A 23,722-nucleotide genomic window follows, 5' to 3' on the forward strand; every position below is an offset into this window, starting at 1 on the left:
GGAGGAAGTGGCTGTGGGGGATGGAGTGGTAGGAGGAATGAAGGAAAACGGCTGTTAGGTGAGGAAGGGGTAGGCTTCCTTGAAGAGGTGGGTTTTCAGGGAGCGCCTGAAGGTGAGGATCCCTCCTCACCTTCAGGCGCTCCCTGAAAACCCAAGGTGACAGTCTGATGGATTGGGGCAGAGAGTTCCAGAGGATGGGGGAGGACCTGGAGAAGTCTTGCAGTTGTGCGTGGGAGGAGGAGACCAGAGAGCAAGATAGAAGGAGGTCCTGTGAGGAGCAAAGGGTACGGGTAGGGTGGTACTTGGGAATCAGGTTGGTGAGGTACAGTAGTTAGGGGCAGTGTTGTGAATGGCTTTGTAGGTCAGGGTTAGTAGTTTGAATTTGATGCGTTGGGCAATCGGGAGCCAGTGGAGGGATAGGCAGAGGGGGGTGGCAGAGGTGGAGTGGTTGGGGAGGTGAATGAGTCTGGCAGCTGAGTTCAGGATGGTCTGGAGCGGGAAGAGCCTGCACTGGGGTAGGCCAGTGAGAAGGGAGTTGCAGTAGTCAAAACGTGAGATAATCAGGGAGTGTACGAGTAGTTTAGTGGTGTCTGGGGTAAGGAAGGTACATATCTTGGTGATGTTGAGGAGGTGGAGCCTGCATGTGTTTGTAAGTGATTTGACATGAGGTTGGAAGGAAAGGTTAGAGTCCAGAATGACGCCAAGGACTTTGGCTTGCGGGGCGGGATTGATGGTGGTGTTGTTGGTAGTGATGGATAGGATGGGGGGGGTGAGTGGGCAGGGGGAAAGATGAGGAGCTCGGTTTTGGAGAGATTAAGGCTTATGGAAATGGAGCGACATCCAATCTGAGATGTCGTTTAGGAGGTGAGTGATGCGGGCAGAGAATGTGCGGGTGAGGTGAGGGCTGGAGAGGTAAATTTGAGTGTGAGGTGATAGTAGAAGTGATAGTTGAAGCCGTGGGAGTGTATGAGTTTGCCAAGGGAGGAGGTGTAGATGGAGAAGAGAAGGGGTCCAAGGACAGAGCCTTGGGGGACCCCGACAGAGAGGGGGAGGGAAGGGGAGGTGGCACCGTTGTAGGAAATGCTGAAGGATCGTCGGGATAGGTAAAAGGAGAACCAGGAGAGAGCGGTGTCTCTGATGCCAAGGGAGAGAAGTTTGTTAAGGAGGAGGGGGTGGTCAACTGTGTCAAAGGCCGCGGAGAGGTCCAGGAGAAGGAGGACAGAGTAGTCACCTTTGGCTTTGGCGGTTAGCAGGTCGTTAGTGATTATAAACAAGATGCTGGCATTAAGGATGAACCCCTGTATCCTAAATAAATAAACTAATCAATATAAAATGCAGCGCTAAATGATGAAAGTGACAAATGCATGTAGTGAGGCGCAAAATGCTTGCACTAGAACATGCTCACAGCAAATATAAAGTGTGTCCTCAAATATTGATGAAATAATAAGTGAATGGATGATGCGATAGTATCAATGGTGAAAAGTTCCACATAGAAGTAATAAATCAATAAATAATTGATGAATGCATCCTGGAAATACATAAAGAAAAAAAAGTCCAAAAGTGATCCGTAAATTTCCATGTACGTGACTTCCGTGATAGGGATTTGTAGTATGCTTGCACTCATCAGAAGCGCAATGATAATGTGCATGAATATACTGTATATCCAAAGAATCCTTAGGGAACATCAGGGCTCCGCTGGTACACAATCAGCACACAGGAAAAGCACTCCAGACCTCACAAACTGGACCCTCACAGCACATGGGGACAGCTCCTCTCATGTATCTCCACCACAGAAATATGTTGCCAAAAAGATATACAGTAACTCCACCTTGAATGGCTCATACACAAGCCACAAAACAAAAGTTTTGGATAGTGTAATAATTTTTATTAACGATTTCAGCATAAAATCAGATACAGGTGATGAATAATGAATGATGAATGCTTACAAGCTCAAAGATGGCCGCCGGCCTTCCATGCGGCCTCACGGCATGACTTCAATGTGGCAAGGCTCCTCCCTGATGTGTTTCATGCGAAAGCACGTTATCAAAGAGATTGCCTGCAGCCGACGTCTGTCCCTTTATATAGTCCCGTGATCGTGCGCGAAATGGGCGCCATTTTTAAGAAGTCCGGCAAATCAAGTATATCCATAGGTATATAAATACCCTTTCCGCCTATTAAGTGTCATATCTGTCACTTGTAGTGCTCCAGTCCACAACAAGATGGCGGACGTAAACGATAATATTTTTGTCTTTTAATTTTGCCTTTTATAATAAGCTTTTTAATTATTTATTGTTACGTTTTCCGCCTCTATATAATCTAATTACTTATTCCTTGATCTTCACTTGATATTATTGATGAGTATTTGGTCCCCGCATGTGTATAGTTGATTCTTTGGATATATATTCATTCGCATTATCATTGCACTTCTGGTGAGTGCAAGCACACTACAAATCCCTATCACGGAAGTCACGTGCATGGACATTTACGGATCACTTTTGGACTCTTTTATCTTTATGTATTTCCAGGATGCATTCATCAATTATTTCTTGATTTATTACTTCTATGTGGAACTTTTCACCATTGATACTATCGCATCATCCATTCACTTATTATTTCATCAATATTTTTTTAAAAATTTGGCATGGGGGGGTTCCCCTCAACATCCATACCAGACCCGAAGGGTATGGATTTTGGGTAGGACCCCACTTTTTGAATTCTTTAATTGCCGGGCAATGCTGGCAATTCTTTCAGCTGTCATGTAAAAAGCTACACACTTTGCAGAACAAAGTTGTGTGTAAAAGAATCCAATCTCAACTATGTGCTGCGTAGAGAGAAGGAGCTGTGCTGCCTGTGCCCAGGCTGTGGGCAGTGCAGGGATGGGAGAAGCAGCTCTGCCTAGTGCCCTGCCCGCAGTGACCTTGGCCCTGTCCTCTGCCCTGCCTGCAGGGACCACTGTCCTCTGCTTTGCTGACTATTATCTTCAGCTCAGATGACCCCTGTACACTGCCCTGCTGACTCCTGTCCTCTGCCCTACTGACCCCCTGTACACTGCCCTACTGATTCCTGTACCCTGCTGACACCTTGTCCACTGAGCTGCTGACCCCTGTCAACTTCCCTACAAACTAATATCCTATGTACACTGCTTACAAACTACTGACCCTATCCTTTGTCCTGCTGATTCCCTGGACATTGTCCTACTGACCTTCCACCCTCTGCCCCCTTGACATTTTTTACTGCACCCCCACATCTGACCGGCCAGATCTGGCCCTGGCTGGAAGTGTACTGTAGGTTCCTACCTCTGATTAAAGTGGACCTTTCTTCCCTTTCACTAAATTTTACATCAGCATACGACCTCCAGCAGGTCACTGGTGTGAATATCTCTGACCAAACAATCAGAAATAGACTTCATGAGGGTGGCCTTGAGGGCCTGACGTCCTCTAGTGGGCTCCGTGCTCACTGTCCAGCACCATAGAGCTCGACTGGCATTTGTCATTGACCACCAGAATTGGCAGGTCCACCACTGGCGCCCTGTGCTTTTTGCAAATGAGAGCAGGTTCACCCTGAGCATATGTGACAGACGTGAAAGGGTCTGGAGAATCCGCGGAGAACGTTATGCTGCCTGTAACATCATTCAGCATGACCATTTTGGTGGTGGGTCAGTGATAATATGGGGAGGTATATTCATGGAGGGACGCACAGACCTCTACAGGCTAGACAATGGCACCCTGACTGCCATTAGGTATCGGGATGAAATCCTTGGACCCATTGTCAGACCCTACGCTGGTGCAGTGGGTCCTGGGTTCCTCCTAGAGCATGACAATGCCCTGTCTCATGTGGCGAGAGTATGCAGGCAGTTTCTGGAGGATGAAGGAATTGATACCATTGAATGGCCCCCACGCTCGACTGACCTAAATCCAATAGAACATCTCTGGGATATCATGTTTCAGTCCATGCGACGCCGCCAGGTTGCACCTCAGACTGTCCAAGAGCTCAGAGATGCCCTGGTCCAAATCTGGGAGGAAATATCCTAGGACACCATCCGTCATCTCATTAGGAGCATACCCCGACATTGTCAGGCATGCATACAAGTATGTGGGGGCCATACAAACTACTGAGTACCATTTTGAGTTGTTGCAAGAAAATTTCACCAAAATGGACTAGCCAGCTGCATAATTTTTTCACTTTGATTTTAGGGGGGGCTTTGAATTCAGTACTCTGTAGGTTGATCATTTTTTTTTCCATCAAATGATGGGGCATCCTTACATTCCTAACACATTACCCAGTCTATATCAGTGTGCAGTAGATATCCAGCATGATATTTTACCCCACTGAGATCTGATATGTTTTCGAAGTGTTCCTTTAATTTTTTTGAGCAGTGTATATGAATTACATTTTAGAATCGGGTGCCTCAACACTGTCCAAAATGTTAAAGGATGCCTTGGGGCTGTCCATGATTTCAGAAGGTGCATTAAAATTGTCCATAATTTTAAAGAGTGCCTTGACTGGAAAAAGATTGAGAAACACTGCTATAGCTTATTATATTGTTATATTATATGGGATATGTGTCTTATCACTCTTGCTTCCAGCTACCATAGATTTTTCAGCTCTAGCTTACCTTTTTATATAAAAAAAGTAATAAAACAGACAATATTATAGGGGTGATACACCGAATTCAATGCAAAAATAATAATATAATAATTTGTGAAGAAAAAGGTAGTCATTTAATTTATAATTTGGAGACTCACTGAAGAGAATGGTTGCAATTATATTTCACTTACCAAAGCTGACATTACTGTAGAGATTTTTCTCTCTAGAAAATAAAAAGCAAAGTACATATTATTCCAAACATAGAAAAATATGTAAATATAGCAGCTATCATTGTAATATTAGTACTTTCAGAAATACCTATAAATGATCTGCATGATGGTGGTGCCCTATTATAATGTATATCTCCCATGTAGTTGGCATATCATAAATTCACATCGTTCACAACTTTTCAGAATAAAAAATATTGCAAAAATATATGTAATATATAGTAAATGCATTTAGAAAATACATATACCTCATTTTTATTATTAGCATGTTTCAATAAAGAACACAATTAGATAATACTTACAAGTTTAAAACAGCCTTTCTTGGTATATATCCAACTATAAGAAAAAAAAATATTGGTTTACATTTTTCAAATAAAAGTGTACACATTGCTACAATCTTCAGACGTGTTCTCATTATGAACGACTCTAACTTACATTTCCCTTCACAGTTTCGGCACAGTATTTTGTTAGCATCGGTGAGCTGAATCACATCCAATATTTCTCCTCTTATATATGTTAGATCTTTATGTCCTGGTTTTTGAACTTTGGCATTAGGGTCAACCATCATTCGTGTTAGTACTTTTATTTCCCCATGGAACTGTAAAATAGAGGAAAAAAACGTACACTAAATCAACATATTCAGAACACACACATACTGTTCATGACAGGTTTTACTCAGATGGCAGGGCAAAAATGACAGGTACAGAAGTAATGTTCTAGCCATCATAGGGCCTGTTTCTATCTCGCCACAGTCCACTGCTCAACCTCTCTCTCACCACCGACATGGGTGTTGGTTGTTGGACAGCAGGGTCTGTTCTGTCAGAAATGCCCCCTTTACTCTCACTAGCCAGCAGAGGCATTCTCATTGCCAAGCAACAGCTCTACACTGCCTCCTTTGCCCACCAACTGTCATGGAGATGGATCATTCACAGGTTAAATTAATAACAGATAAATTTTTTATGCTGACCCACAAGATTCAAGCACTATGAGTCCAAACTGCCCAATTGCATTATGCTCCTGCTGCGCTTTGACCTTTAAATCTGAACCCAAGGTCTCCTTACTGGATCATTTCAGCAGTAATCCCTGGAACTTTTCTAATTTCAAAAACTCTTCCAAATTGTATTTCCGGCTTGGTCATCAGTTGTCACATTTCAAACAACAGCAGGTTAAAATAATAATCTCAATACTCCACGGGAATTCAGTTCCCTGGGCCTTCAGTTTACCATCCTCTGACCCTGTGCTGGCCTCTGTAGATGTGCTCTTCAATGCTTTTAGGGTCTCCTTAAAGATAGCTCTGAGTGTGCCTACATGGCAGAAGCTAATCCCAGAGCTCTACATCAAGGGAGGGTTCCCATTAAGCAATAATGTTCTGCGTTTTGGGAATGGACCCAGGGCTCTGGCTGGAATTATCCAGCACTTTATAAACAGAGTGGGCTCTCTGATGCTATCAGGGACATCCTGATGAATCATTTCACACTTGAAAAGCCAGAGGAAGCTTTTTGGCAGTCCAGCCTGTATCTTTGTGAGTGCTGCTCTTAAAGGCCACTCACTTTTCCACCCAAGAGAAACACTGCAGAAAGAACCTTAGCTCTTGCCTTTATTGTGGTGCCAAGAATCCGATTGGTGAGTAGTTGCATCTAGTAGTACGGCAACTCTGCTAAACCACATCCTTCACTCTATCCTTTTTTTTTGTCCCCACATGCATTTCTTTCTGGACTTTTAAGCATAATGGCATTGATTTACTAATGGCAAATAGGCTGTCTACTTTTCAAGAGAATTTTCACTTAGCAAGGGAATTTTCCCCTAGCTTAGTGAAAGAGGTAAAGCTCTGCTGACTTCCATTATTAAATCATATACAAACAAAAATATATATTTTTTATTTTCTTTATATGTTACACCAGGGGCGGACTGACCATTTGGAAACTCGGGCACTGCCCGAGGGCCCGGGGTCAGTAGGGGGCCCCATGAGATGCCCCTGGTACCTTTTTCATAGGCTTTTTTGAGTTTGGGCAAGGACACAGGGGCCCCATGATCCCCTATTGCCTGGGGGCCCCATGAACTGTCAGTCCGCCCCTGTGTTACACTGAGTTAAGGGAACATTCATTGCAAAGCTAAAATTCCCTTGCAAAGTGAAGCATGTATTTGCCTTTAGTACATCAACCCCAGTATCTCTGCCTTTTTGGATTCTGGTTGTGCCAGCAATTTTATGCCAATTCACTAGCATGCCAATTTACTCCCTCACTGCTATAGGAAATACTTTGATGTGTTTTGTGACAGATCTGCCTCTGAACTAACCCTCATCGGTCCCATGGTTGCCCATGGTACTTACAGTACTTGCAGGTTTACCCCCTGCTTTAAGCTAAAACAAGGCAAATCTGTATCAAGAAAAACCTTCAGAAGCGGTTAATTTGCTTCCCATCTTCTCCCGCTTGTGAGGGATTCTTTGATGTGGAAAAAAACACCCTCAGACCATATATATCGATTACAAATATCTGAATCATATTACTATCCCCAACCAATATCAACTTTGATTATATAACAAACTATGGCGCTGCTGAAACCCCACAGGAGCAGCAGGATAAATACAAGGAGAGGGAAAGTTTAGTGATGTGATGATCACTCAAAGGGAAAGGTGGCAGCTCCCCTAAGAACAAGTCTTGAGTAACCTAGTACACATATAAAACAAAGAAACACAAAGAGGGCTTCTCCATCTGAGTGTATACTATGTAACTGTGGGCATAAATGAATCTAAAAATATATGTACTCACATAGGTCTGGCACGTTTTGCTGGCTGGAAGCTAAAAAGAGTGTAAAATTTGAGTGGCGAGTGAAAAACAGTTCTGCTTTTGATTGCTGGTGATTGCTGATGCTAAGATACTAGCCAAAAAAAAACCTGAAAAAAAAAAATCTGAGGCTGTGCTTGACTAGGAGAGGATTAGTGTAATTTTAGTTTGCCAGAGACTAATCACCTGAAAGCAACAGCATAACCCTATCTGAATGGATATGAAGAGGCTGTGTGCTGGGAAGTAAGATTTTGCTGGCTGGAAGCTAAAAAGAGTGGGAAATTTGAGTGGAGAGTGAAAAAGTTTTGCTTTTGACTGCTGGTGATTGCTGGTGCTAGCAGCTTTTCCTTTTTTAAATCACCTTTTCTGTCACTTTTTAAATAGCATTTTGTTCCCTTTCCTTCATTCAGTCTGCTAATGAAGGGGAGGGATTAATTGGTCACAGGTGCTACAAGTACTATATAACTTTCTGTAGAGCTCACTCTGATCTTGCTCATTCTTGATTAGGTGGAGTTAAAAAAAAACGGAGTTGAAAACAGGAGATTATAACAGGAGTCCTCTAACCTGTAAGTGACAACTGATATTTCCTGTTAGTAATAATAATATTGTAAATATGATAATGAGCGTTAGCACGGTTGAAGGTTTTGTGCAGTGCACAGTGTGCTGCATGTATGCAACAATGGAGCAACAGCTCCAGGATGGATACCGCTGTGACAAATGTGAGTGGGTTACCCTTCTGGAAGCTCCCGTTAGAGATCTGGAAGAGCAAGTTGCAACACTGGGCAGAACCGACAACCTTGAAAGGGGTCTTCTGCTCTTGGAGCAGGTAGCTAATGGTATTGATGTGGAGGAGCTAGTCAGGATTATCAGGTAGGAAGATGGGTTACTGTAATGAGAGGGAGTGGTAACGGGCTCAAAGAAAAGGAAGGCTGGCCCTGGATTTGAGCCATCTAACAGATTTGCCAAAATGGGTGAAGATGTGGGGGTGGCAAGCTCAGGGATGGCAGCCCTGGATGTCACTGCTATCCCTAACAGCCAGGAGGGCAAACCATCTGGGAGGGGTGGTGAGGGTAGTGCAGGAAGGCCTAGACAGTTGGTGGTAATAGGGGATTCTATAATCAGAAGGACCGATAGAATAATTTGCCGTCAGGATCGCCTCAACCAAATGATTTGCTGTCTCCCTGGTGCCAGGGTTCGGCATGTTGTGGACCAGGTTGATAAATTACTAGGAGGGGCTGGGCATGACCCAGCTGTCTTGGTGGATGCTCAGAATCAATTTAAAGAATTAGGCTGCAAGTTGTAGAGAAGGACCTCTAAGGTGATATTCTCTGAAATATTACCTGTGCCATGCGCAACTCAGGAAAGACAGGGGGAGATTACAGAACTCAATGCATGGCTAAAGACCTGGTGCAAGACGGAAGGATTTGGGTTTCTAGAGCACTGGGGTGACTTTTTATTGGGGTGCAACCTATATGCTAGAGATGGTTTGCACCTAAATTGAAGGGGATCTGCTGTGCTAGGGGAGAGGTTTATGGGATGGTTGGAGGAGTATTTATAATTCAAATATTTATTAATTTTCCATTTCAATTACATTTCATCATCACAATATAAATATATATATATATATAAAATATATTCTATAATATTATATTAACCAACATTTCTACTTTATATACTCTATGCAACCTTTTCCCCCCTTCTCCACCCCCCACCCTATGTCCCCTCTGCCTATTCTATCTTTTCTCTACGTCTTCTTATATCAGCAAGTGGAATTTTTCTGTTGTTATCTTTATTCTTTCCTACACCTCATATATAATCTGGCTTTTTCCCAGTTCTCCCATTTCCCATGATAAACCTCCATCTTATCTTCTTGGGTATGGCACAGCCTTTCCATCTTTTTAATCTGCTCAACTCTTTCAATCCAGTCCTCTTCCTTTGGTGCCTCTATTTGCCTCCAGAACTTGGGTATCAGGGCTTTTGCAGCATTTATATAGTTCCATATCCCTGATTTTTTATATTTATTTACCGTTATATCCGTGATGTGCAAAATACATACTTCTGGATCTAGATTTATATCTATTTCTGTCAATTTTCTTATTAAGTGGATTATTGTTGTCCAGAATATCTGGATTTTTGGGCATCCCCACCATATATGGTATATTGTGCCTATTTCTCCACATCCCCTCCAACACAGCGGTGTACTCTCTCCACACATCTTATTTTCTACTACTGGTGAAATGTGCCATCTTGTCAAACACTTATAGTTCATTTCTACTTCTCTCATAGAGACATTTTCGTGAGTTAATCTATACATTCTCCTCTGCTTTTCCTCATCTATCACAACTCCCATATCCATTTCCCATTTTGTTAAATATGTTGGTTTCGTGTTTGTGTCTAGTTCAGTGAGTATTTTATAAATTCTAGCAATCCCGTGTTTCCCATCACCTTGTGTTCCCAATGTCTTTTCAAACAAGTTCCAATTGTCTCTTGTCCTTAAAGGTCTTGGCAAACTTCCGACAAAACACCTCAATTGGAAATACCGCCATTCGTCTAATTTAGTGAAAATCTCTCCCTCTTTTTTTTTCAATTCGCCATATGCTCCTATTTCATCTCCCACCAAGATATCTCCTAATTGCACCTTATCTTTTTTAAACCACTTCCCTCCTATTTCTTCTCTACCTGGGGGGAAAAACTCTGTATTTTTTAGTGGAATCAGTGTAGAATTAAAAGTCCATTTCATACTTCTGTGTAAGTTATCCCAAATCTTTAAAACATTCAAAGTGTATGTATTTACATTGTCATTTAAACCCCTATACTGTGTTGGTACCCATATCATTCTTCCCAAGTCTATTCCGCTGAGTTCATTCTCTATTCTCACCCAGCTTTTTTTATTATTAAATATCCAATCTATGGTTCTTGCCAGTATTACCGCTTTGTAATATCTTTTAAAGTCTGGGAGCCCTAAACCCCCTCTTTCTTTCCTCCTACTTAGCAGTTCGTATGACAGTCTTGGTTTTTTATTCCTCCATATGTATCTTGTTATCAATTTCTTAATTATTTTAAAGAAAATCTCTGGGAGTTTAATTGGGATCATTTGATATCTATATATGATTTTTGGTACTATTACCATTTTTACCAGATTAATACGGCCCATCCATGTCGGGGTTCCTCCCTCCAATCTTTTTAATTCATCTCTAATCTCATTTATCAGTGTAATATAGTTTAGTTTATATAGATGTTTATGTGAGGCTGTGAGTTTTACTCCTAGATATTTTATATCTCTATCTTTCCATTTAAAGGGAAATTCTTTTTGTATCCTTTCTTTTTCGTTTTTTAAGATGTTTATATTTAGAATCTCCGTTTTTGTTGGATTTATCTTTAAATTTGATAGTTCTCCGTACTCCTTTAGTGACTTCATTAAGTTTGGAAGTGTTATCCTGGGGTTTCCTACATAGAACAACAAGTCGTCTGCGAAAGCAGCAACTTTATGTTCCGTATCTCCTATTCGGATTCCCTTTACGTCTCTATTCAGTCTTATTGTTGATAGTAGAGGTTCTAGAGATATAACATACAGCAATGGGGATAATGGGCATCCCTGTCTTGTTCCGTTTGACATCTCAATGGGTTCTGACCTCTCCCCATTTACCCCAATGACCACCGAGGGGTATCTGTACAGCTTTCCTATCCATTCTCTCATCCTAGGCCCGATTCCCAAAGCTTCCAGAGTGTCCATCATGAATCTCCAATTTACCCTATCAAACGCTTTTTCAGCATCTATAGACAGTAGTACCGCCGGTTCTTTTCCCTTTTTACTCTTTTGGATTAGCATCAATGATCGTACCCCATTATCTTTTCCTTCCCTCCCTGGAACAAAGCCCACCTGATCCTCATGTATCCATCCAGGCATTAGCTCTTTCAATCTGTTTGCTAGGACCTTTGCGTACAACTTAGTGTCTGTGTTCAGTAGTGAAATAGGTCTATAGCTAGAACACTGAGAGGGATCTTTTCCCTCTTTCTGAATGAGCACGAGTTGGGCTTGTAATGATTCTCTTCTTACTTCCATCTCTCCACCTAGTGCATTCATGTAGTTTTTGAGTTTTGGTACTAAGATTTCACTGAATTTTTTATAGTATCTCACTGTATAACCATCTGGGCCTGGGCTTTTCCCCGACACTGTCCCCTTTAATGCTAGTTTTATTTCTTCCTGTGAGATATCTGCGTCTAGGGAGTTTAGTTGGTCCTCACTTAATTTTAATAACCTAGCCATTTCCAAATATTTCTTTCTTTTCTGGTTTTTCTCACTGTCTATAGTTTCTGAACTTTCCGAGGGGCTTATATTGTACAGTTTCCTGTAATATTCTATGAAGGCTTTGGTGATATCTTTATTTGAGTGTTTCATGTTTCCTTTAGCATCTTTTATTTTTTCTATATAATTTCTATTTTTCTTTTTCCTCAGGGCTCTCATCAGATACTTTCCAGGTCTTTCTCCCCATCTATATCTCTCACTTAGAACTCTATTATATACTTTTCTCCTCTCCTCTTCTATCATTTCTTTCAGTTCTTCCTTCTGTTTTTTTAACTTCAGCTCTATTTCTTTTGTTATTCTATTCTTATGTATTTGTTCTAATTTATCTATTTCTTCTAAGAGCTCATTCATTTTCTCCCTTCTTTCTTTTTTCTTTCTAGCCCCAATCGCCATTAATATTCCTCTTATATAAGCTTTGTGAGCCTCCCACACTGTGGCTGTTGACACCTCCCCTGTCTCATTCTCCTTAAAAAAGCGTTCGATCTCCTCCCCTATTTTCTGAGCTATTTCCCTTTCCACTAAAAGTGTCTCATTCAATTTCCATCCCAGCCCTCCGCTTTTCCTTCTCCCCCATTCCATTTTCATAGTAACTGGAGCGTGGTCTGATAAAGTTATTGTCTCTATATCTACCTGGGTCAGATGGTCGATTAATTCATGTTCTATTAATATATAATCTAATCTTGAATATCTCTTGTGCATATTTGAGAAAAAAGTATAATCTCTATCTTGCGTGTGTGTAATTCTCCAGGCATCTACCAGTTGACTTATGTGTAATTCTTTTTTCAATAATTTCAGGGCCTTACTTCCTTCTGTCTTTATATGGGAGGTGGCATCCCTTTGTGGGTCCATACAGAAGTTAAAATCCCCTGCCAGGATCAAACGTCCTTTTTTAAAGTCCATCAACTTCCTCAACACCTTTTTCAGATACTCCTCCGGTTTTTTATTAGGGCAGTAGATGTTGGCCAGTGTACACTCGATCTCCTGTAACTTGCCCCTTAAGAACAAAAATCTCCCATCTGGGTCTGTTTTTCTATCTTCCAACTCAAACCTAACGTTCTTTGCCAGGCCTATTGCTACCCCTTTTGCTCTTTTAGCCGGGGAATCTGCATAGTACCATGTTGGGTATTTTTTAGACCTCAGTCTAACATTTGAGCTTATCTCAAGATGTGTCTCCTGTAAAAATATCACTGAGGCTTCTCTATGATGTAATTCTTTAAATAATCTATATCTTTTCCCGGGACAGTTCAACCCATTTATGTTATATGTTATAAACTGAATCTCTTCCATCTTCCTTAAATTTCCTCTTTTCTCCTCCATCTATATTTTTTATTTCTCTCTCCTTCTCCCTTCTCACTTGTTTTTATATCATCTTTTATTTTGCAGAGAAAACAACCTCCCTCTCCCATTTCCCACCCTGCCAACCTTCCAACCCCCTCCCTCCCCCCTCCCCTCCCCCCTCTTTTTAGGCCTAACATTTGCCTACTAATCATTTATGGATTAAAAAATCCACCTTTGATTTGATCCTTGGGCTAAAACTCCGTCCATGGACGACTTTCCCCTTGACTAACCTCCCCATAACCTCCCAAGCCCCACCTGGATATTATCACTGGCAGAAAAATAGAGAGAGAAAAAAAATGAAGAAAAGACGAAAAAAATCCATAACGAAGGCAATAGAGTGGGGGTAGGTGGCGAGAGGAGAAGAAAGGGGTTAAAAAAAAAAAAAAAAAAAAAAAAAAAAAAAACACCTCTCTCCTCCTCCCTCCCTCTCCCCCCCTCCACCTCCTCCCCCCCACAAATTGCCAGTCCTCTTTTCTCTTCGCTCTACTTTCTCATCGTTCTTCTTCCCAGCCAGGGATTTCCATTCTTTGAATTTTTAAACTGTCACAAAAATTTTTCGTATCTTCTGGAAACCTAAGGTATGCTGTAGTCCCGTTTTTCCATCCTATTAGGCATTCGGGAGTCCCCCATCTATATTGCACCTTTTGTTCTTTCAACCTTTTCAATAGGGGTCTCAAAGTTCTCCTTCTCCACAAAGTCTCTGGAGCCAGATCCGCATATATCTGTATGTCTCCTCCTTCATACTTAATTACTGATTTTCCCTTAGTCTTCTTCCAGATTTTTTCTTTGTCCCGAAGTTCATAAAATTTGACAATTATATCTCTCGGCCTTTCTTTCCCCAGGTTTCTCAGGATTTTCCCTTTTCTAAAGATTCCTTCTATTTTAGACCTTTCCATTTCAGAGCTGTCTGTTATAATGTTAAATATTTTGCAAACCACCTCTTGCAAGCTTTCTCCCTTTAGGTTTTCTGAAACTCCACGTATCAAGATGTTTCTTTTCCTGTCTTTATTTTCTTGTATCTCAGCCTTATATAACAGTTTTTCTTGGACTTTCCCTATATTAATTAGTTCTTTTTCAAGTTCAGAGATAGCCTGGGTCTGGCCTTTAACTTTCTCCTCCGTTTCCTCAATTCTCTCCAAGAGATGTCCCAGATCACTGCGAATGTTTACCATTTCTTGTTTTATTGTTTTCTCCAGTTCTTTAAACATTTCTGCCATTTCCTTTTTATTAGGTATTTGTAGGTCTTTTTCCGCCTCTGTATTGCCTGATATTTGCTGGTTACTAGTATCCGGGCCTATTGATACTCTAGGGCTTCTTTCCATACTAAGGTCTGCTTCTCCTTTTTCAGATCTGCTCTGAGGTCTTTCTGGGGTTACGTTTCCTTGGGTTGTATATTTTTTAATTGTGCCAGTCTGGGACCCTTTAAGCCCACTTCCTTTTACATTTTTGTTTTTCATTTTTCTCTGTGGCACTTATCCTTCTTATAGTCCTTTATAAGTTTATGGGTAGGGCGGGATATTATTTCTTAAAACTTTCAGGTCTCTGCTCTGTCCCCCTGCTGGTTTTTCTCCTTCTCTTCTCCTCCTCCTCCTCCTTCCCCCCTCTCCCCCTCCTTCTCCCCGAGCCTCTCCTCTTCTCTCTGCGTGTCTCTTCCGCCTTTTATACAGTCTCTAGGGGTCCCCCGTTCTTATATACACTTTTTAGAGGTCAACATGGTAGATCTTCAAAAGTGCAATTCATAAGTGTCACTCACCCTCCTCCTATGTCTTCTTCCAGTGAGTGCCTTTTCGGTCGATTCCTCTGAGGGTCTGTTCATGGGGGGGAACTCCCCAGGGTCTCTTCAGACTCCTTGTCCAGGTTTCAATAGTTCTCCTTTCACGTATTTTTTAGGCTCCAGGGTTACTAGGGGGATAGGGGGAGAGTGGGAGAGTGTGTCGGCCCCCGGCAAACAGGTCAGCGCTGCTCTCTCTCCACAAAACGCCGGCCGGCCGGCTTCCCGGTCTCCCAGAGGTGCTTTGCGGCCGGTCACGTGATCGCGCCGGCCCCTCTCGTCTCCCAGCGTCCAGGGACTCTCTCTTCAACAATCGCCCGCCGCTCCTCTCTTTTCCCTCACCCGCATCAGTCTCTCCTCCGCCGGGAGCCGTCAGACCGGGTAAGTCCCCCACCGCAAGGCTCTAACATGTTCCAGGGGATAAGCTGGGAGGCCTGGGGAGGTCAGACACCGGAGCTCCGTCCACGAGCTCCTACACTGCCGCCATGTTCAGGCTCCGCCCTGTCAAGTTGCCCGGTTGGAGGAGTATTTAAACCAGGATTGAGGGGGGAGGGAGAATTAGATTATAAGGGGGCAGACAGATCAGACAGGGGTCAGTCCTTATTGGTGGATGGAATGGGGAAAGATGGGGGGAGGGCTATGGCAGGTGATAATAGAAAGTCCCCATATACAAACAACCAGTGGAATTGGTACTATTCGTATGAAATTAAAAAACATGCAACATACGTGTGCAAAAGGTGTCAATGAATTAAAGTGTTTGTTCACCAATGCTAGAAGCCTTGCAAGCAAAACAGGTGAGTAGGAAGCTTTGGTATATGAAGAGAACTAAGATTTAAATAGTATTGCTGAATCTTGGCTTAATTCTTCACATGACTGGGCCATTAATATTCCTGAATGAGGTTATCTTCTGTTAAGTATTTATTTTTGTACACTGAACTGCTAGTCCTTGCTGTCCCACTGCTCTTTTTCCTCCTCCCAACCCCCCAACCACTCCATAAGAGGATGTTATTGGTAATGCACCCCCAGGCCTCTAGAAGGAGCAAGCAGCTCTGCGCACGTAGCCTGACACTGGCCCCAATCCTCTCCTCCTTACAGTGACGTTCCTTCCGCCCATGCATTCTACACTGGTTCCGGTAAACTTCCTGTTGTACACAGGGCATTCCGACTCCACTTTTCCATCTTCCAGCCTGGATGACACTGGCGGACCCTGCTATGGGAGCGAGCTGAGGATCTACTATCTGATGAATCTGACATTTTAACCATCTGGTGAGAGTTTTTAACCGATTTTAATAAACCATCTTGTATACATACATACTTAGCTGGCGCCTCCTGTTCGTCCCTTACTGTCTTCCCTACAGAGCTGATCACACTCTGCGGATGGCTGCCTCCTGTGCTCTTTTGGATTTTATGGAATTCTAGGATTTATAAGGACCTTGTAAGAAAAATAAGGACATAAGGATCCCCTTATATATCGTTGCAAGGTGGTTCTGGGCTATTGGTCCTAGTTAAGTGCCAGATATTATACTGTTTCCATTAATATTCCTTGCTATGTTCTCTTTTGGATAGACAGGGTAAAAAGGAAAGGTGGTGGTGTCTATCTCTCTGTGAGAAGTGATCTCAAAGCAAGTGTGAAAGAGGACCTAGTTGATGGAGAGTGTGATGAGGCTGAAGCGTTATGGGTGGAACTGCACATGAGGGTGCGTACTACAAAGGTAATCATTGGAGTTTGTTATAGGTCACCCAGTGTTAATAAGCAGGTGGAGACTCAGCTACTTGCACAGATCAAAAGGGTTGCAAGGGCTGGGACAGTGAAAATAATGGGGGATTTTAGCTACCCGGAAATTGACTGGAGTAATGGCACTTCAGGAACAGCTAGCTAAAGGGCAAAAATGTGTAAACCTACTACAGGACAATTTTATGGTACAGTTCATAGAGGCCCAAACTAGGAATGATGCTCTGCTGGACCTGGTAATCTCAAACCATGCACAGCTTATTACTAATGTCAATATAAAAGAACATCTGGTTAGCAGTGACCATAAGTTGATTTAATTTATTCTTAGCTGTAAACAACAAGCACATACGGGAAAAATAAAAATGCTCAACTTTAAGAGAGCTTCTCTCCAAGACTTAGACTGGGAGGGAATATTGACATCAATGAACACAACACAGAAATGGGAGTTCTTCAAAAAGACTGTATGTGAACATACTGCAAAATATATTCCCATGGGCAACAAGTATAAAAGGCTAAACATGAAACCTATGTGGCTTACGTCCAAAGTTAAAAATCTATGAACAATAAGAAAAGAGCTTTTATAAAATATAAAAATGAAGGAATGCTATCATCATTTAAACATTACACAGAATATTACAGAATATGTAAAAAGGAAATCAAGGCTCAAAAATTTAAAACTAATGACAGATTGCAAAAGATAGCAGGACAAACCCCCAAAAATTCTTCAAATATATTAATAGTAAAAAGCTCAGGTCCGAGCATGTAGGCCCTTTACAAAATAATCTAGAGTGGGTGACTGGGGACAAAGAAAAGGCAAATTTATTAGATACCTTCTTCAGCTCTGTGTATACAAAGGAGTATGGGGGAGCTCTTGTCCATAGGGCATGGTATTGAAACAGCTCAGCCCCAGATTATCCACATTGGCTCACAATTGATATGATCCAAAAATATTTAGACAGAATAAAGCACCTGGACCGGATGGCATACACCCACAGGTCCTTAAAGAATTGAGCTCTGTCATTTCAAAGCCATTGTTTCTAATTTTTAGGGACTCTTTAATGGGGCTGGCATAGTACCACTGGATTGGCACAAGGCCAATGTGGTGCCTATATTTAAAAAGGGATCAAAATATTTACCAAGTATTTATAGACCTCTTAGTTTAACTTCTATAGTAGGGAAGATGCTGAGAGTTTAATAAAAGACCACATGGATGAGTTCTTGCTTGAAGAAAAAAATGTAAGCAACAGACAGCATGGATTCATGAAAGGCAGAAGTTGTCAAACAAATTTCATTTCTTTTTATGAGAAGGTGAGCAAAACCTTGGACAGAGGGGTGGCTGTGGATGTGGTATACTTGGATTTTGCAAAAGCGTTTGACACAGTTCCCCATACACTGTTAATGTGTAAGGTAGTCTTCAGGCTTGGAAAAATCAGTATGTGAATTGATAGAAAACTGCTAAAAGACCAAATTCAGACAGTAGTGGTTAAAGATTCATACTTTGAATGGTCTAGGGTTGTTAGTGGTGTACCCCAAGGTTCAGTGTTGGGACCCTTACCTTTTAATATATTCTTAAACGATATAGGGTCTGGGATTAAAAATACCATTTCAGTCTCTGCAGATGACACCAAGGTTTGCAGTGTAACAACGTCCTTATAGGATGTCTCCAACTTACAACCCAACCTCAATGCACTGTTCAGTTGGGCAACTATGTGGCAAATGAGGTTTAATGCTAATAAATGTAAGGTTATGCACTTGGGGGTTAAGAATATGCATGCATCATACATACTAGGGGGGGTACAACTGGGGGAATCAATGGTGGAGAAGGATCTGGGAGTTCTGGTAGATCATAAGCTTAATAATGGCATGCAATGCCAAGCTGCGGTTTCTAAAGCGAGCAAAATCCTCTCTTGTATTAAAAGAGAGACTCCAGAAAAATAACATTTTACCCCTGTACAAATCATTAGTGACACCTCATCTGGAATATGCAGTTCAGTTTTGGGCACCAATTCACAAAAAGAACATTGGGGAACTAGAGAAAGTACAGAGAAGGGCAACCAAACTGAGGCATAAAGGAGCTCAGCTATGAGGAAAGATTAGAGGAACTGAATTTATTCTCTTTTGAGAAGAGATTAAGGGGGGATAAGATCAACATATATAAATACATCAGTGGTTCACATAGTGAACTCGGTGTAGAGTTATTCACCCTGAGGTCATCACAAAGGATAAGGGGGCACTCTTTATGTCTGGAGGAAATGAGATTTCACCTCCAAATACGGAAAGATTTCTTCACAGTAAGAGCTCTGAAAATGTGGAATAGACTCCCTCAAGAGTTGATTCTGGCCAGCTCAGTTGGATTGCTTTAAAAAAGGCCTGGATTCTTTCTTGGATACACAGAATATAACTGGTTACTAACATTTATACTTAAAGTTGATCCAGGGAATAACCAATTGTCACTCAGGGGATCAGGAAGGATTTTTTTCCCCTGCAGGAGCAAATTGAATCATGCTTTGCTGTTTTTTTTGCCTTCCAATGGATCAACTGTGGGTGTAGGATTATAATTTTGTTTCCTTTTTTATGGTTGCACTGGATGGACTTTTGTCTTTTTTCAGCCATACTAACTATGTAACTATATATTTAATATTTTTTTGAGAATTAAAAAGTAATACAAAAATATATATAAAAATCTGGCGTCACATGCAATTTTCAAATGGATCAGTTTTTATGATAGATATCGAGTGAGTGTGTATGCCTGTATGAAAAAGGCTAGTGGAGAAATGTGAAAAGGCTGGGGGGGCAAAAAGGAGGTTCTAAAAAAGACACATGTAACATGAGTAGGAATGAAAGAAGGTCACTTATACAGTGGATGATTGAATGATGGGGTTCCACGAATAATAAAGTCAGATAATCGTGTTTAGCTCTAGCTCTTCATTGAGGCCATATGGAACCAGGATGTTGAGAGAGAAAATCCAAAAAGTTTCTCTCTCTCAGAGCCTCTTGAAGCGTTCTGCTTTTGTGTATTCTGCTGGGATACTCTCAATGATCCAAACACAGAGATCCTTGGTAGACTTGGCATGACGATCCTTGAAATGTCTAGGGACACTATAATTGGTACTACCTTGCTCGATGGCTTGACGGTGTTCTCCGAAACTCCGAGTCCTTATGGTGTATCCAACATAAAGTAAACCACATGGATATTTCAGACAATAGATGACATATTCAGTGGAACAACTGTAGAAGGTGGATATAGAGTAACATTTGTGGTTCACCATGAAGGTTGTTTGCCCATTTTGTACAAAGAAGCAGGTGAGGCACTTGATTTTTTTTTCTGCACTGAAACATCCCAATTAGAATGCAGTAGAATGGTATAGTCTTACTCGTTTTTTTTAGTTTTCAGCTTGCTTGGGGCTATGCAGCTTTTTATGTTACGAGCCTGGCGGTATGTGACCTTTGGTCGATCTTATCGAGATGGCATAGACTTCCTCAATAAGAAGAGGCTGATAACCTTTTTGAAGAAATTTATTTTTGAGTATTTTACTTTGTTCTGTGTACTCTGTATCTAGTGAACAATTTCTACGTAGTCACTAAAATTGTTTTTTGGGAGTGTTCTTTTTCCACCTAGGATGATGGCAATTGTTGGCATGCACATATAGATTTCCGGAAGTGCTCCTAAAATCATTTTTGGAAATAATGACTGAATCTTTGTGGCTTAGTTCCAGATCTAGAAAGGTAAGGGAATGTGCATCTGTCACAAAAGATAAAAATCTTTATTGTTGCAGTAAGCAACAAATTCTTGAATGGGGGGCATTCCAATTGATGAATGTATCATCTATATATATCAAAAAGTGATTTTGGTAAAAGGGTTGGGATGGTGGATGTGCCGGTGTTCCCACAACCCCATGGTAAGGTTATCATAGCATGGAGAAAAGCTAGCCCCCATTGCTGTGCCTTTTGTTTGTAGATAGAAATGACTGTAAAAAGTGAAATAATTGTGTTCAATGATGAGTCCTGCTTGCTTGAGTTTGAATTGAGAGTGATGTGATAAAACAATTCAACAGGTGGGATGGAGGTGTAGAGCAAGGAAACGTCCAGTAAAAGCCAGCTGTAGGTCGCTTCCAAAGTATAACTGGCCTGAATATCCATAAGGTAGGAGGAATGACGAATGTACTACAGTAATTCTTGTACTGTGGGTTGAAGGAAAGTGTCAATATATTGGGACAGATTGTATATGACACTGTAGGTCTGCCCGGTGGCTTGGAAGAATTCTTGTGGATTTTCGGTAAAAAGTACAAATATGGAATATGATAGAATTCTTTTTAGAAAAAATGCTCTTTCTTGCGGATCCCTTGTGTTGTGGCTTTTTCTAAGGACTGGAGTTCTAGACTAAAGGTACCAAAAGGATCTGTATGTAGTATTGTATAGGTGTCTGTGTCAGATAGCAATCTGTCATGTAATCAGTTTTGTCTAGAATCACTATGCCACCTCCTTTATAAGCTGGCTTGATAACCAGGTTTTGCTTTCAGAGCCAGATATTTATTTTTGTTAAAGTTGCTGTGTGATCTGTTCATTTCTTTACATATCTACATCAAATCGGTGTATACCAGGCTATAGGAAGTGTCTATGTAGGGACCTTTGGTGTGGATGGGGTAAAAGTTGAATTTATGCCTACAAATTGGTATGGACCATAGGAAAATCTGGACAAACCAAATCTTCAGGGTCAGAGGCATATCTTCTAAATCCTCTAAAACAGTTAAATCATGAGAGTCTGGTAAAAGTTCAACTGTATGAGGTGATATAGTATCTGTCAACACCAGATTTGGGTTATTATAATATTTCTTTACAGTGAGATTGCAAACAAAACAATTTAGGTCCTTGAAAAAGAAATATGAGATTCTTCTAAATTGAAGGAGGACAGATTAAATATTTTGATAGTGTTGAATTCTATATCTTTTCTTTATCATTCTTGTTTCTATTTTCGCTACCTCTCTGTCCTCTTCTTCAAATTTTCTTTTTGTTCTGGGAGTGGTGAAGAGGGGACACTCTAAAAAGTGCGAGGAAGGGTGGAAGGGATGTCTGGTTTACCTTTGGATGAACTATCATCCAGGGACGTGAATGAACAGGTAGCAGGATCTGTATTAATGTGGTTTTAAAAATTGTGAGTTATAATAGTCTCAGGCGAAGGTGGAATAAATTCACTACCCATGTAGTGACTGGTGTCTGAAGAGGGGGATACATTGGAAGATGGTCCTATATTGGCCCCAAGTGTAGGTGCCAAATAAGACACAGGGATAGTAGATATTATAGGCTGGATAGGATGGCTGATGGTGGGTGACAGTGCAGGTTCAGTTTGCGAGTCCATTAGAAGGGAATGTACTGTAAAGATGGTGTCAACGGTGTTCTCCAGTGTATTTTCAGGCTGAATATTTTCCGGAGGGGAATGGTCCCCAGGGGGAGAGCTTATCTGTAGAGGTTTCTTTCATGATTGTGGGTACTGTGGGAACAGTTCTGTTGAGATGCTTGGTAGGGACAGGGGTTCTTTTGGTATGTGAGTTGGGATACTTATGCTTTCTCATGGGACCTATGTCAAAACTGGGTTTCGGGTGCAGAAACAAGGTGCATCTCTGAATGTGGCATCCGAAGTGCCTTTAGGGACCATGAGAAAACTTTCTTGGATCTGTAGTCCTCAATAACTCTCTGTAATTTTTCAATTTTGGTATGTACCACTCCATCTTCATATTTGAGGAGCTGTTTCTTAAAAAACATGAACCAATTGTTGTATACGATGGTGGTGTTTAATTTTCTGAGTTTAAAAGGAAGATGATTAATTTTTTCATTAAGGGCAGTGGCTTGCACATGCATTGTTGCACTATAAGAATAATCAATTTTGATGCAGAAGTGTAAAGAAATTAACAGATCACGCAGCAACCTTAGCAAAAATGAATATTTGGCCCTGAAAGCCTTTGAAAATAAGCAAAACCTGGTTATCAAGCCAGCTTATGAATGAGGTGGTATAGTGATTCTAGACAAAACTGATTACATGACAGAAGCCCATAGATTGCTATCTGATACAGAGCCCCTGGCCCAGACTGGCCATGGGGCACACCAGGCTTTTGCCCATTGGGCCAGGGCCGCCTGGATACAAGAGGACATAGAGGACCGTGCATTTCTCGATTCCTCTCTGTGCCACCGGGCCACCCCTCCTATCCATCTCCTGCATGCTCTGGGATCCTGTATGCTACCTGATATCTAAGTAACAGTAGGCCTCCTTACTTTAAGGGAAAGGCAGCTGCTAAAAGGTATATGGGGCAAACGCTTCACTATTTTTACTAAACAGGACACAAACCGGTAAACCTCACATTTTTTGGAAGCGGAGTATATATTTATCTAGGGATGGGATTCTAAGTGGAGCAAGTCTTCTTCTAATATTATATGCATATTCTCATCTCTATTATCTAGATTGTGTGATTCTGCTCTATTATCAAGTACATGGATAGGTAAGACCCACGATAAACCACTGAAAGAACTGTTGTGAATATTTTCACCAGTTTATATCATTTTTTTTTTTACAATCCTCTCTGCCTTTGGGTTGTGCTCTGTGGAGGCATTCAAGAGCACAACACCAACAGTGACAGTCCAGAAAAGAATGTAGACAGCAATCATGATAGATCTTTGCAACTACTGTATATGTTCCACAGAACAACTGCTAAAGCTCAGCCTACACAATTCTATCACAATGTATATGGAACATGGTGGTCTATGCATTTTAAACTTTTATTATCACTCAGGTAACAGCTCTTCACACCAGTTGCATCTATTATGACAGTATCCATATTCCCTTTTGGAGTTTCGGCTTAGATCATATAATGGATATTGTCAGCACCTGTGGTAATGAGTCTTTGTAGATACTCAACTTGGAGTTCCCCAGGGCACGGAGTCTAAGCCCCAGCCTGCTTCTTCACCAGAGACCCTGATGGTGGGGAT

General features: G+C 41.4%; 1 protein-coding gene across 1 annotated transcript in view; it reads right to left on the minus strand.

The window, feature by feature from the left end:
• LOC149454045 (FYN-binding protein 1-like) overlaps positions 1 to 23,722 on the minus strand; it is a 320,960-nt gene that overhangs the window by 152,947 nt on the left and 144,291 nt on the right. The window contains exons 7-9 of the mRNA XM_089687844.1: positions 5,250 to 5,412; positions 5,117 to 5,150; positions 4,779 to 4,810 (exon numbers count right to left, since the gene is read on the minus strand). Of these exons, the coding sequence (XP_089543970.1) occupies positions 4,779 to 4,810; positions 5,117 to 5,150; positions 5,250 to 5,412 (229 nt within the window). The remainder of the gene's footprint in view (positions 1 to 4,778; positions 4,811 to 5,116; positions 5,151 to 5,249; positions 5,413 to 23,722) is intronic.

The sequence above is a fragment of the Staurois parvus genome, unplaced genomic scaffold (assembly GCF_062004578.1).
Source record: "Staurois parvus isolate SC_StPar_1 unplaced genomic scaffold, SC_StPar_1.0 ptg000439l, whole genome shotgun sequence".
In the NCBI taxonomy this organism is placed as follows: Eukaryota; Metazoa; Chordata; class Amphibia; order Anura; family Ranidae; genus Staurois; species Staurois parvus.